At 39.4% G+C, this 16,076-nt stretch overlaps 1 protein-coding gene across 7 annotated transcripts in view; it reads right to left on the bottom strand.

Moving 5' to 3' along the window:
- Positions 1 to 5,729, bottom strand: part of ARL15 (ADP ribosylation factor like GTPase 15) — a 255,678-nt gene extending 249,949 nt beyond the window's left edge. For 2 of the 7 annotated variants that reach the window (XM_048290889.1, XM_048290890.1), the window contains exon 1: positions 5,614 to 5,704. Coding sequence is in view for 1 of the 7 variants with exons in the window: in XM_048290887.1 (XP_048146844.1) it covers positions 5,614 to 5,625 (12 nt within the window). In the remaining 6 variants the exon portion in view is untranslated. Of the gene's footprint in view, positions 1 to 5,613 lie in introns of all 7 variants that reach the window. The other 5 variants (XM_048290887.1, XM_048290886.1, XM_048290888.1 and 2 more) reach the window with 5 other exon arrangements.
- Positions 5,730 to 16,076: the final 10,347 nt, after the last annotated feature.

Raw genomic sequence — 16,076 nt, 5'->3', positions numbered from 1 at the left:
TGCCAAAAGCTAATGTGGGTCCTATGAACAAATTCTTCTGCTGCTGCTCCACCAAAACATACAGCAGAGCATCATACATAGATTCACATTCTCTCCTACTGTTTGTTCTTATAAGCAGCTAAGCTCCAGGGCTGGACTGCATCTAGCATAAGGATTTGTCACCTACACTTCCTGTTTTGTGTCTCTTCCTCACAGTTACTTACACACTGGTTGGCAATTAATTTAATCACCTTACCAGGCTGCCAGTGAAAAAAAAAAAAAATCTGTAAGCTGAAGAGCTCCAGCATGAGATGAGACATCTTTTACTCAATTGCAAATACCCTACTCATGTCCACAAGGACTTTTATACAGTCAGACACTTTGCACTTCAGAAAGTTATGCTGCACACACTGTGAAAAACAGCAAAAACAACATACTGCAGAGCAGTATGAGGCAAAACACAAAGAATCACAACATTTTAAATACTGTTGTGTTTTTTTCATATGGCTTTTACAGCTCTTTGGGTCCACATGTGTGTTTTTAAACTAAACTAAAAATTATTCTTTTATTAATGGAGAGCTAATATCCTCACACAATCACAAAACTTCAGAACTCAGTTTAAGAGAATAAACATCACAAGCTGGCAGTATGAAAAAACATGACCTGATGATACTGACAACAAGCCAAAAATGTTAATCAGCATGTGGTATTAGAAGGAATATTCTGTCCTTACTAAACGCAGATATTCTCACTTATAAAAAGCTTACATTTCTAACCTTTTGTGAAATTCATCATGTTGCCTCAAGCTTGAGGTCTGACTGAAGAATTCAGGAGCAACATACCACAGAGCAACATGGTGTGGTGGTACAAAGCAAGAGCTGGCATTGAAGACCAAGTATTCGTCCTACATACTTCAGACACTAGTTCTAATCTAGGCCCGTGATGTAAAAACCCATTAGCGAAGTAAGTCTTTCCATCTGGTTTCGTTCGAAAAAATATTAAGTTCACGTCATCTGTGATCACTCTGCAATGCAAATCTACAACCATAAGTATTATCTTCTTCAATTCAATGATTCACATCTGATCCAAACACTAATACAGTTGCATGCACCCTGTACACTAGTTGACCTTACAGCTGTTGTTTTCTTTCCTGCATTCAGTTATATCTTTATTTTGAAACAACTGTCAGACCCTTCATCCTTGTGTCTAATCAACTTCCCAAACAGAAGGGAGGATAATAAAATAAAAGCTCTTGTGCTCTACAGAAGGTGTAAATTTTGAAGGATGTTAGAGCTGATAGATGAGTCAACACAGAGCCTAAATAATCCTTATTGCTACATGACAAAAGACAAAATTCCCATGAGAGGGATGTTCAGCAAACACTAAGCGGAGAAGGCCCTATGTATAGACCGTTGCTGCTCATGTTTCAGGCCCTGTATCAAAAACATGCATGTGCCTCAGAGGGAAAATACAGAGTTGCTGGTATGGACCTTTACCCAGTTTTCCTTATTCAAAGGACAGCGTCTATGGGTTTACAAAGTTTCAGTGAAGTAAAACTCCTACCTTCAAACATATGCCTCTGTAACACATTTGTGGTATAAGAAAGAATGTTTTCAATGACCTGCAGATACGAAAAAATGGAACTGGCAACAGCAATGGAAACACAGTATCTGAGGTGGAGCAGAATCACTAACTGATCTTGATCTTCCCATATTGCCATATTGCCACTTCCGGAATCTAACCTGCCCAATTAAATTAAAGAGTCTAACTACTTAAAAGAAAGGTCTTAAAAGTAAACTCCCCAAGAAAGAAAAGTTGCTCAGAAACTTTTTTTTTTTTTTTTTAATATCATCTAACACTTTTAAGAACACCAGTTTGGTATATGCAGCTTTCCCCAACCAAGACTTTGTCTGAACACTAACTGTCTAGAATGTGAGGTCAAGACTGTTCAAAAACCAAGCAGAAACTCTTAAGTCACTTTAAGGCCTATTCACATATTCATCTAAAATTTGAAAATTTAGTTACATTTACTCAAAAACTTTCCAAATTTTAGGTTTCATGTGCATGCATACAGGAGTAAAATAGTTTGTATTAGCTAACAAATGTACAAAGAACAAAAAAACCCTCAAACTTGTTATAGTTAAAAGAAACCAATCCCCAACAAAGCAACAAGGATTCTAGCACACTAGCAGTGTGCACTCTCTTGACATTGCAGAACCCATGTTCCTGTTTAACTCCCCAGAAAAGAGGAAAAAAATGAAAAAAAAAACCACTAAAGCTGAAGCGGTTGATCATGCAAGAAGAGTTATCTTCCATTTCAGGTCATAACATGCTCTTCAATACCTGCTCAAGAAACATTTTTATATACAACTAAGATACTACATAGTATCTTGGGATATAATTTAGGGATAAGCTATCGTAAGGAAAATGCTAAAAATACAAAATTAAACAGGTTATCAATTTTTTCTTATAAACCTCTTAGGCCAATATAACACCTTTCTTTTGTGAAGAAACACATTCAAATTTCTACACCACTCTCTCAAGTGGCTTTTAAAAATTCTACACAGATCAGGCTGATACCTTGAATGGAAGCATGTAAGAACTTCATCCACTGCAGAGGATGCCACTTAAGAAGTGTACTGTGCAAGTCTACTCAGGAGCTTAAAATTTGCATTGTAATTTTAGCACATAAGAAAAACCGAAGCTTTTTTATTGTTTGCCCACAAGTTCTCCAAGCAAAAACTGTAAGACTGGTCACATGTCATGCTTTTCACAAGATGCATCATGCCGTAACTCCTTAAATTAAGCATAGTCTACTGAACAGAGGCCAACCAACACAAGTCTCTAATACACTAAAATTCTTCCAGACACAATGTAGCAAGAATGAAGCCGAAGACGATTGCAGACAGTACACTGGATTATGTAGTCATTGACGCAGCTGTGTTCACAATAATGTGTTTTAAAAGTGTTAACTAAATACAAGGAGAAAAACACGTGTAAGTAAAAGGTGCCTCTGAGTGAAGATGTATTCTTTTTTAGAGGCTGAGCCTAGTTTAGTCATGTTGACTGAAAAAAAAAAAAACCACTACATCACTCATAACATCATAATTATATCAACACAAAAATAAAAGAGGCACCAGGCTGAAGAGCCTCTTCTAGCCATTAAAGATACAGAGGCAGTGATACTTTTTTGTTACAATGCAAAACCGCAAAAACAGACCAGAGTATCACAGAAGATACTCTTTTAGTACCAATTTATTATCAAATGGCATTAGACATAAATCAAGGATCACACGGGAAGTAGGGGAGGCCCTACTCAGGTTCTGGTTATCTGCCCATAAAAGCTTCAGGCCACAGTCCAAGCTGGCTCCAACTGACTTCACTTTGAGCAGATTTTGAATGCTTTCAACAGCCTGATGATATTGGAAAGTGCTTCAGATGTTCAGCAGTTCTTGGGATCTGCTTCTTAACGGAGAAGAGAAGCCTCCATCAATGTATGTTGTATCCAGATAAAATCAGGAAAAGAACTTTGCTATGCAAATTTGGGAAGAGCTGGCTTAGGGAAGATGTGCAGATCTACTGAATCCTGAGTCCCTGCTGCAGGAAACCTGACCTCATCTGTCCTCACCTTCTTCCACCAAACTCCCTCGCTCAGCCCCACTGATAACCAAAACTTTGTCAAATACTGTCACAGCACTACTGCAAACAGAAACAACCTCATCCTTTGCTCTGCTCTCTGCCTCAACTGCAAGCACAGGACAAAACCTCACTGCCTGCAGGCTGCAACACAGGGGCCCAACATGAGGAACTAGAAAAGGGAGCTTCTGTTTGTGTTTTGATGCCCATGTATGTGCAAGAACTCAACATAAATGCACAAAACACAAAATTCCTTAACATGTACAGCTATTTTTGCTATGGAAATAACGCGACAATTATTCTACCGCCATAGGTTAACATTTACACTACAACTTCAAGTCTTGCATAGAACAAAAGAGCAGACCCATCTTTACACCAGGGCAGACTGTGACAACAAGCTAAAAATAGCTGTACACAACTAGTTGCCTATCTCACCATCATAATTTTTTTTTTTGTTAGAGCAGACTTTCTGAGGTGCCTGAACCTCATGTTCAATGAGGTATTTCTAGAGCTGATACCAAAGAAGGCCACACAACAACAACAAAGAGGAAAACGATCAGCTGGAGAATAAGAGTCAGGGGAAGAAAAAAAACCCAGAGCTATTTAATCCCCTCCCCCCTTTAGTTAATACAAAAACATGTTCTCAGTTTCCAAGGCTTATTAAATTTATTGTTCTCAGAGTGGTTGGCCTTCCACACAACAGCCTGTAGAAGTCACAAAGGTTAATGTAAGCATTTCAAAAAGTACAGAACGGGCAGTTTCATCTGGACATAAGTTTATAAAGGAAAAAAATCTAAGAAACAGCTCCAGGCTCTCAAGGAGCTATGAGGCTGCACTTGATACCCAGCAAGTTTACTATCAGTGTTTCATTAACTAGGTTCTTAAAGAGAAGTCTGCCTACCATTTCTGCCACACAAGACTCACTTTTTAGTGCCTCTCTGTAGTATTCAAATTCTGAAAGGCAAGCGTAAAATATTTTGGGTATTTTGGGGGGGGGGGGGGGGGAGTGAGGCTCAATAAACCAAAATAAATCTTCGCTACATGGACATAAGAATAGTAAAGTATGCATTTAATGTATTTCTGGTTTAGTTAGCTGTCAGAAAAGGAAAAGCCTGCATGCAGCTCTCATCTCAACATGGCAAATCTTCAGTTCATTAAAACGAGCATCTCCAGAGATTTTGTTGCATTTGACGAGCCTCTCTTGAAAGCCTACACCCTTGAGCATCCCGTGTGAAAACATGAATGACAGAGCCAAGATTCTGACTCCAAATACTTCCTGGTCACACTTGACACCAACAACGAACAGGGATGGCCAGAAGATGCCTGCTCTTCGTTGCCCCAGCTGACGCTTCGAAGCACTTCACGGTGAAGGATCGAGCACCAGTTCACAACACAGCGCTCAAAGCAACAAGAGTGGAGCAATGGGATCCCAGCAGGACTGGAGCGATGGGATGTGCTCGTTACGCCCTCACACTGTTAGGCTGAAAAGACCAGGTAAGCAGGTACCATACTATAAAACAAAGCCACCTGCTCATCAGCCAGCCGTGCCACAGGGTTTTTGCTCGCCGAGGGTGTGCGGGTGAGTGCAAACACCAGCCACGACCCCAGCTGAGATGCGAGCCCGCGATACGATCTCTCGCAGACGAATGAAGCCAATATTCATTAAAGAGCAATAAACACTACCCCCGAATACCAGCTGCCCGGGCGCTCGGCTGATCCCGCCGGCGGTAGCAATTTAGTTCATTCAAGCGTGCCTTAAGCTCCAGCATTTAGGAAAAAAACAGCGACCCGGGTCACGGCTTTAGCAACCTAATAGCGGCCAAATGAGCGGGGCCCGGCCGCTTTATCGCCCGTGAACAGCCGGGCGGGCCGGGCGCGGCAGCGCGGCCGGACCCAGCGCCCCCGGCCCCGGGCTGCCCCCCGCACACTCCCGCGCCGCGGACGCTGCCCCAGCCACTCGGTAAGATGTCCGACGGCCCGCTCCCGCCGGGAACCTACCAGGTAATCCATGTACCGGGGTGGCGCTGGGCGCCGCGCTGCCGAGCTCTCCGGAGGGGCCGCGGGCGCCCGCCCGGCTGACAGCGGCGCTGGGCCGGCGGGGGCAGCGCCGTCACGGGGCGCGGGGCAGCGGCGGGGCCGGCGGCGTGGGGCGCTCGGCGCGCCGGGGGCGGGCGGGGGGCGCGGGCGCTGCCCCGGCGGCGCTGTCAGAGCCGCGCTGCCGCCCGCACCTCGCGGCGGAGGGAGGGGGGCAGGGCGGGCAGCGGAGGGGAGGGACGCGCCGTCAGCTGATCGCACACGTGGGGGCGCGGCCAGGCTGCCCTTAAAGGCGTACGAGCGCCACAGCTGTGCGGCTGCGAGTTCGGGATTCTGTCGTGCCCCGGAGTAAGAGAGTCCAGAGAAGGGCAACGGAGCTGGGGAAAGGACTGCAGCACAGGTCCTGTGAGGAGCAGCTAAGGGAGCTGCGGGTGTTTAGCCTGGAGATAAGGAGACTCAGGGGTGACCCCATCCCTCTCTAAAACTGCCTGGAAGGAGGTTGTGGCCAGGTGGGGGTCGGTCTCTTTTCCGAGGCAACCAGCGACAGGACGAGAGACATGATCTTAAACTGCGCCAGGGGGGTGGGTTAAGTTGGACATCGGGAAGAATTTCTTCACAGAAAGGGTGATTAGACATTAGAATGGGCTGCCCAGGGAGGTGGAGGAGTCACCATCACTGGAGGTGTTTAAGGAAAGACTGGACATGGCACTTAGTGCCATGGTGTAGTTGAGATGGTGATGTATGGTCACAGATTGCACTCGATGATCCTTCAGGTTTCTTTCCCAATCTAATTGATTCTGTGATAATTTCCCCAAGCACCTGTGAAAGCAACGCCCATGTCTCATACTGCAACCTCACATCCTAACCTGGAGGCTTTTCCACAAATTTGTGCCTTACTCTTGGAGAAATAGAAGGAAACTTCTCAATGTGTATGACGGTGGGATAGGAAATCTAAAAATGAGGCATCAAGTGAAAGAATGAGGGGGAAAAAATAGAGTGCAGTAAAAAGAACTAGGAGGTAAGGAGCTAGAAGAAGAGATGTGTAAATGAGGCGCCAGGAGCAAGAGGGAATCAGTATTTGTAAGGATATTGGTAAACAGTTTACTTAGATCTAGTAAACTGGGGAGAGGGAAGGGAAGTTACAATTGCTGCTCTGAATTTTGTAATTAATTAAGGCCTGTTGTGGACAGTCTCAGTTACTACATCCAGAGAGTGTTGTAAGATGTTCCCCTTGCCCGCCAAAAACACATCTTTTCCTTGTCAATGGATAATTCATTTTCCTCATACATCTGATCTAGAAAAAATTGATTCCTAGGGCAGCCCTTACTTTACTCTGGGATTCAATATCAAATACATCTGCATAGCAAACTAAGTTTAATTTAGATGAGTACAAATAATTTTTTTTTAATTTTCAATCATTTAGAAGTTCACTAATTTTAGTATTTTAGTAGGTAATGGGTGTAAGGAGGGATACAGGCTTGGCCCTTCCTGCTACTCAGCATTTTGACTGTCTTCCATGTAGTCATAGCCATTGCTGGCAACTGTCTGTTGATCCTGAAATGTCCTTTTGAGAGGAGGAACTACAGGGTAAAGACTACTTAGCCACTACAGGGGTGGCTAAAGTAGGCCTCTCAATAATGTAGCACAGGAGCCACAAGAAACTTTGATTTCATCATGGTTCTGTTATCACATGTGATTTTTAACATTTTGCAGTGCTTTCCCCTTAACCTTTAAAACCCTTTATTTCTTCTTTTTTAGCAGTAATACATCACTCTTGAGACTTGCTGCCTTTTGATGCTTCTCTAAATGAAGGGTGACTGAAAGGAGAACATCAAGAACAAGAAGATATTTAAGAACTGTTTCCTGTGAGACAAATAGCAAAGGACTGGGAATTATTTCTTCTATAGCTGATTGAGAAGAAAATAGAATCTATGTGTAGAGAGTTGTTGCAAAGATGCTGCTGTTATAGGAAAAGAAGTAAATGGCTTTTATTGCAAGAAGGAAAATTCAGTTCAGCTACTAGAAAATACTTTATTGGGAAGGATATTTGAACATGGAGAGACATCACAATCAAAACTAGTAGAATTTCTGAAAGCAGCCATCAACATTTCTCAGATGTAGTTTAGTTTAGTTAGTGAGCACTGATGTACATTTGGAGAAAAAGAAGACCCCTCTGTTTTACATGAAGGTGATAGATCTGATTATGAAGATGTACTGTGTTTATCTATCCAAAGAAAAATGTTTATTCACAAATGACTATTTTATAAATGCTATTTTCTTTCTACTTTATAAACAAGACCTTATGATCTGAACACAAAATCAGTTAAAAAAATGAAGAAATTTCTCATGTATACACTGAAAATCCCACAAACTTGATCAAAAGAGAAGCCAAGCCTAAATTTATGTATTAGTCATTCTGTTCACTGTAAACACATTATTCCTTTGGCCATTGCATAGCCTTATGCCCCATTAATCTTATTACATAAAGTGGACATTAACATTGAACAATAGCAGAATGTAAGCAGAATACAAGCCCTATAACACATGCCTTCCAGCCTACATAGCAGTCATGCAGTTGCTGAGATTTTTCTAGCAAGTCCTGTAGGATTTCTTTCATCTAAAATGAAGATCAATTTCATATTGGAATATATACCTAATGCAGTGTTAGTTATCTTCATAAAGAAGCCTGTCAGCAGGACCTCATATGTCAAGATGGGAAGGAAAAGATCAAAGTATTTAAGTGGAGCAAACTTCATGTGTTGGCTGTGAGGTATAAGTCTGGTTCCAAAAATGGAAGTGAGCTTATGCACAGAAGCACAAGTTTATCTTCAGTGAAATCCTGTTGCAAGAATAATTTTCTGTAAACTTGTATGAAAAATAATCAATGTGGGACTCAGACTTTGACCCTGAGAAGTGCTGAGAAGTGCATTTTATCATCCATTGCTTATGTCAGTGCAATTTAATGAGTTTGAACATTTTAACCTAAGAGTAGCACCTGACTAATTCAAGTTTTTGTAGCACTAGCAGTTAGCAAACCCTGAAGGTGGATTTGACATAAAGATGTGTTTGTTACTTAATAGGTATCAGCAAAATGGGAGTTTAAAATGTAAATACTAATGAATATGCCTATTTCCAAACATATTTGAATAGAATTAGCTTATTTTTTGGAATTGTATAGCCAGCTGTATAGATTACAAGCTTTCCAGTAAGCATTATCTTGGAAAACAACTTGAAGGACAGGCATACTGTAGTACATCTTTCAGTCACGTTGCTATAATTTCTAGTCTCATTAGTTAAATAGATCCTTTTTTAAGATAATATTTGTGTAAAAGTCCTGCAGAAAGCAGTGCTATTCATTCAATAGCTGTACATAGGCATTGCGTTGGCACATCATGGTTTGAATGACCTGAAAACTGGATGTTTTATAAAAGGTGCCCTAAAACAAAAAGACCCAGCAGCACATCAGTGACTAAGACAATCTAAACCTCTTTGCCACATGAGAATAATTTCATTCATTAAGAGGACAAAGTGCATGGTATGTTTGTTCTCCCCTTGCTCTCTGCATCCCACCCAATTTTTAATAACCCTAGGGGAAAGGCAAGTGACTTTTTTTTTTATTATTAGCAAGAAGGTGGTTGCTGATAAAAGGAGCCCTGATAGCTCTGTTTAAGAACATTAATTACCAGAGGGGGGAGGGGCATGATATTTTACCCTTCTAATTGAAGTTGTGAAGCAAAGCATTCATTATCTTTGAAAGTACTGAAAGAGGCTACCTTACTCATACTTATCAACAGTTTTCCATGGTACAAGGTTGTTACAGCAGGCATGCACAAACTCTCATCTTGGCAAGTTAGCAGGAAAGCAAAACATAATTTGCACCTTCAGGCTAATACCCTATACTTACTCTGGAAAAATAAAATCTGTAGAGAAAAACCTCACATAAAAATGTGGACCTCTTTGACTCAGGATACTGATACAGTAATAGAAAGGCTCCCAAATGCTACAAAATCCCTTTATTTATTATGGCTAGGAATTTAGAATTGGATGCCTTAAAAGGTACAAATTGTGGTTAGTTCAAGAATATAAATGATGTGATAAAACAGTCTCTGACTTCACTGGCAGAACAGACAAGAAGCTGGACCAAATAGGAATTTAAGAGTAGTTAGAAGAGCTCTGTTGTTCAGCAGCTGGCAAACTAATAGGAAAAAATATTTGAATGGTCTAATGGTAATAGATTTCTAGGTATACCTTTTAACAATAAATGTTAAGAAATGTGGCCAGTTGTGACCAAAAGTATTTCCTAGAAAGATCCAGAAGGGCATAAAAATGTAAAAAGAATTGGACAGAGAAGGAACAGAGAGGAGAGTAAGGAGAGTTTGAATATTAAATAGATGCCAAGAGCAGTCAGCAGCTCAAATTTCAGTAAGTGACTTGGAGCCTGCTGTTAATCAAACTCATGTAACTTATGGGGAAAGGGAGAAGGTGCTCTGAGTAGGTAATGCTTGAAACAATTTGCAGCTCTTTATCTGATATACTGACCAATGTCAACATGCAGAGATACTACAGCCAAAGGTGAACGAACGCTATGGGAGAAGCAAAACCTCTCAGTCAAAAATCTTCTCTTCCTCTTCCTCTTTGCTCTAATGCTTTACTACCTTATGGCATTTTCCTCACCATGTGTGCCATGGTTATATATATTTTTTTCAGTAAAAGAATACATGGATATGAAAACAAGGAAACAGATTTTGAAAAGGATTTTTCACCTGTTCTCCCTCTTCTTGTTTCCTGAAATATTTGGCTAACCTTTAGGTAACCTCACTGGCAAAGTAACAACAGGCAGTCTAAAAGCAAAGGTTAATGGTGGAACAAGGTCAAAAGTAGAAACCAGTTTCACACTGTACTTACACTGATATAAATTTAGTATAATTGTAATGAATAATTAATTTAAACCTATGGGCTATGAATAAAGTGATTGTAATATTACAGTTGATTTTATGTAGGTTATTTACTCCTTCCCCTGCACCAAAATTGTTACTGTTGATATTGCATGAGGAAATTTGAATAGATTACATTGCCAAGCAGGCTGGAATTTACATATTTTTTTTCATTTCTATGTCACCCCAGCTCAAGTTGGTAATGCTGTAGACTCATTTTTAATTTCATTACTGTTCTATGTAAGGTTTTTAAACTGTCCCGCAGCAATAAAAAATCTAATTAAGAGTCCTAGTCCTAAACTGGTAACCTTGTTTGAATTATTAGCAGAATTTGAAGACTAAATGGCTACAGATATCTGTCTTGGTAACAGGGGTTCTGTGTTTAAGACACTGAGGAATGCAGAAGTCTTAGGGCTTTAGGGTTTCTTCTCATACACACTTAAGAAAGCATTTGCCATCTTTGCTTGATTTCTCTTCTGTGAAATGTAGAAAATAGTGGTCTTGTGAAGATTAAAAAAAATAAATCCACAGTTATGATTGGGTTTAACTCTCTATTGCTTGTGGCACTGTGGAAACCTTAAGAGATGGATTAGAAGTTGTACCTTCATGTCCCTGCTAAGAATCAACAAGGAGGCAAACCTTAAGAAACTAAGAAATCTGATCCTGGTTTACATAATGTCTGGTTTTCTGGGATGAACTCAACCTTTCAATTTTTATGACTTAAGTGTGGTATATTTTGTGAGGACAACAATTTTGCTCAAAGTTTGTAGTACATTTGTTTCTAATATTGTTTACAAAGTATTCAAATATTTATCTCTCATGCTCAGATTGTTTTGCCTTTTTACTGAATGAATACATAAATAGAAGCAGTACAGTTAGACTCTGTGGTCTTTTCTCTAGTGTTAACATGCAAATACATGTTTCCATTTGTAGCTTTTTCCTTTGTTTCCATGATGAAAGCTCTGTTACACTATAATTACACTTGTGCTCCAAATTTACCCCTAAAAAAATGAGAGACACAATACTCTGTCTCTTTCAAATTATGAAATGGGCTGGGTTCAGATCCAGTTCTTACAGACTTCCACCTTCCTATTTGGGTTTAGAAAATTCTTCTTATTTTCATAAGTTTTCAAATCATAGTCTTGCTAAGGTGTGAAAAAAATGCCATTGCTTTACTAAAAGAAAATGTATCTTATGACATCAAAAATGCCTCTGTTGTGTTTGAAGATTAACAGTGCCCATCCCAGAGGTCTGCCTGTCCAAAGGAAAGGAAGGTGCTGTCTCAAATAAAGCTCTGCAGGAACCTGGAACATGGGTGACTTTTGCCTGCATCAGTCTTTCTCTTTACTCCAAAGGAGGAAGATTCAATAATGGCACATATGAATTGGTGAGAAGAATTATGAAGTTTCAAAGTAAATGGAGGTACAGATACTTTTGAAATAAAAGAAATCGCAATTTCCATATGACCTTGTGTTTCATATTTATATTGAATGTGTTATCCCATCTTATATACTCCAGCTGTGTCTTCCTTAATAGTCATGTCTTCCCAAGAAGTCAGTGTGACTACAAACTCATAAAACTAAACTTTGCCTGTAGTCTAAATATTAGGAATATGCTTGGCAAAGCATTGCATCTGTATCTGTAGATGGTCATTTCATCTCTTGCTGGATATAATGAACATCAGATACAAAGTGTCTGTGGTTCAAGTTTTTTCTACATTTTAACTTACTTTGTTTCTGAGTATTAAATGCAAAGCAAAATTCTTTCCGTCAAAAATAATAAAATAAATGCTAAAAATCAGTAAGAAATAATGTCTTGGTATGGATATACCTTCGTGTCAGGTTTTAGTCTCATCTAGGTAGTACATTAAGAAGAAGAAGGACAAAGTAGTAACACATGCCTTAGAGCTTGAATGCCAGTTACCAATTCACACAAAAGTAATTCTTTTATTCACATTAGCCAATTTAAACTATGCAGGCATGTGAACACAAGTTATAATTGAAACTGCATTTTGCTATGCAGAATATCCTTAAGAGCTTTTTTTTTTTTTTTTTTTTAAGTAAATCCTAAAGGTCTAGTGACTATGTTTATAGAAGCAGATATTAAATAGGTCCTTCTTAATTTTTTTTCTTATCTCAACTTTACCTCAGAAATCCACAGGTCAAGTTTTCACTATTTGTTTTGTGTCACGGATTTTTAAGAAACTATTCTGTTAGTGTGAGTGGAAATAAGAAAGGAACCCTATGCAAAATGGATGATCTTCATAACGAGAATGGTTGCCCATTCTGAAGTCATAGGCAGAAATCACTTTAAAAAAATATAAAGAATATTTGCATCCAGTATTTGCATCTTCAGCATAATATTTATGATTATAGCAATCATCTCTCTGGAAGGCTGAACCCTGTGTCTCAGGAAAAGTAGAAAAGCCTATACTCCTCTTTACAAAGATGCTATATTTGATCTGAAGACCTAATTCATGTTTCTACTAAAACCACTTCTTGCAATAAAAGCAAAACACAGGCTACCTGACTTTCATGTAAAGGGCTTTTTGTGCTGAGGTTTTCTTGGTAATTGAACTGGATTTTCATAGACCTTATGCACTCACTTCTATGGCTGAACAGACTTGAAAGGGAAATCCAGCTCTTAAATTCTGGCTACCCAGAAAACTGCATACCTCATCTATGGCCACGAGGGAAATGCAAAGCAAACAAGTGAAGTAGCTTAGATGTGTTTATCCAATCAAAACTAAACTCTAAAAGGAAATTCGGTGATATAATTACTTGTCACATAACTAGCACATTGATCAAAAGATGTGTTTTGCACTTTGAAGCTGACCATGTAGCCTGTGTGGTTTTGGAATACATATTTTCTCTTTGAACTTAGGCTAAATTAGCATGACAAGATCTGACACTGTTACTTTCTGCATGGAAGATTTTTTAATGAGAGAAAACAAGGCACCATCTGTTTGGACATGGGCAGCTGACCCTGAAATGCCATTGCTGTGACAGCTCTCTCCACTGTATCTTGTTCCCAGCCCCGGAGATACTTCCAGTAACACTGTTCCAGAATGACTGGAAGCCACCATTCAAGATTATAGCAGCACACAGTGTGGTTTCTGAATCCTTTAAGCACAGGGAAATGGCAACAAGTATTGGGATAAAGTGAGATTTAACAGTGGGATTCTGCTTGTTTAAATCCTTTGTCTTAGAGAATTCCATAGGAGGAATAGAATTAAAATTTTGCCCCTCAGACCAGAATAGACACCTGGAAGGGCCAGAGAGAGGACTTTATGAATTTCAGAAGGTCAAGATTGATTTGCAATAAATGGAAAAAAATCAGTATTGAGTTCGGCTGTGGTGGAGAAGTGGCAATGCTCAACAAGTGTATTTGAGAGTTTCATTCCTTAGAACTGACTGAAAGCAGGGAAAGAAGAACTGGAATTGGCTTTAGGAGGTTTCAGTGGGAAGGATGACTGGAAAAAGTTCTGTGGAAAGGAGTGGGATTACAGAAAAATGAACCCCCAGCAGATCTTGCAAAACAGGTCACAAACACACTACTGTTTACTTTGGCAGTGCCTGAAAGTCAAACTTGCCCATTGCCAGTTGTATTGGTGAGGAAAGCCTCCACAGATTTCAGCTGATTTCCATGAGCAAAAACTGAATGGTTTATAGTAACAGCAAGCCCCGTTTTCTCTTGGGTATCTGGAGGAAGGTCATGGAAGTCTCTAATGCCCACTGCTACATTTTATAGAGCTTTTTGGATACTGGTGGTAGTTGTACAGCAGCTTTAAGATGGCTCAGTCAGTTACTAGAACATATAACAATACAGAAATTGTTGATGTTCTTTACTGCTCCTTGTAGAATACAACTTCAGAGAAATGTTTCTTTCCCTCACAAACAGTGAAAAATAATAAAGTAAAATGCATAGAATCCTTTGGAGAAAAATATAGGTTGGCATGAGTAAAGGGCATTATCGACTGAACCAGCTGGACAGAAATAAGCAATTTAAACAATTTAATTCTGCTTATGTGGGCTGTGTAAAATTAGTTGTAGAAAACAGCTAAAGGCAAAGTCTGTTGTAACTCCCTAGTATATTATAAACTAAGAAATTTAGTCTTCTTAAGGGTGTGAAAGGTTTCTAACCATTTGTCTATAAAAAGCATGGAGTAAGTATTGCCATTTAACAAAGGACCAACTGCTTCTGTGCCCTGGAGAACAGAAGATGGTCACTGACAGGGAAGGATTCAGTCCAGAAAGAGGTGATGTGCTGTACTGTCTTGCTTTTTCCTCTGGGAAGAGGTACCAAATGAATAGAGATGTTAACTGACAATTATATTAAATGTGAACTTGCTCTTACAAGAGCAAAGGGCAGGTCTGCATTACTTGCTTTTTTCTGAGGTAACCACAACTAGTTACTGTATTTAAAACTACAGTGAATTAGTGCATTATAAAGCTTAGTATTTTCCAACTAAAGGAATTACAAAGGACAATGGAGGTGCCAAATACTTCATTTTAAATATCAGTAAGGAACCCTGAAAGAACTATCCTGTTCACAGGCAGAAGCAAGTTGCTGTGAATCAGGGTATCTCAGCATTCCTCATCACTGCCACTCACTTTTCAGCCTCTACTAACCTGCTTTGGGATACAGAATGGGGAAATGTGTGACTAGATTTCTGTCAGGATAAGGCTCCCTCCTGACAGACTTTGTGCAAAGGTCTGCATCGTTAAATATGCATTAAGTTTTGAAGAGACTCAGGAATGAAACCAATTCCATATACCTTATGGGAAAATGTAATTACAAACTAAGAATAGGCAGAATGTTCGTTTCTTTTAGAGTCTTCTTATTTTATACAAACAGTAAATGACTGACTACTGTTCCATGTTACTATTCACAGGAAACTTCAACTATATAGTTAAGAGAGAAAATCAGAGGGTTATAGCAATTATGCAAATGGTAATCCAGGGTAAAACAAAATTCTTCATTGTACGTTTTCCATATATGTAGTTTAACACATTAGCACAAACAGTCACTTATCTCTCTTATTTTCATTGCAACATTTTTCCCTCTTAATGTCCAGCTTTTACTCTTTCTACAGTATAGGTATTATAAAAAGAAATACTTAATCCTTTTGTCCCTTTGCTCCTTTTCAGTCCAAAGGAATGCGAAATTCAATTTCAACATGAACTTTGCCCAAGAGAGATCTGAAATGTGAGTGTACAGTTGTTAATTTTAAATGGAACTCAAGCAGTTTCATCCTGTAAAAGCTTTCTGTAGACAAAAATCCATTCATAGTACTATAGTATGATGACTCTAGGAATAGGCACTTTTTTGTATTTTCTTTGCAAACTAATGTTCTACTGGTGAATAAAACAAAAGCAATAGCCTTGCAGACAGGACAATACAGTTACATTTACTTCACCAACAGCAACAAATGGTAAATCTGCTGAAAACTTCTTTATTTCTATCAAATGCAATCCTTTGACAAACTTTTGA

Source organism: Corvus hawaiiensis, chromosome Z (genome assembly GCF_020740725.1).
Source record: "Corvus hawaiiensis isolate bCorHaw1 chromosome Z, bCorHaw1.pri.cur, whole genome shotgun sequence".
NCBI classification, from domain to species: Eukaryota; Metazoa; Chordata; class Aves; order Passeriformes; family Corvidae; genus Corvus; species Corvus hawaiiensis.
This window is presented reverse-complemented; position numbering and strand designations above follow the sequence as displayed.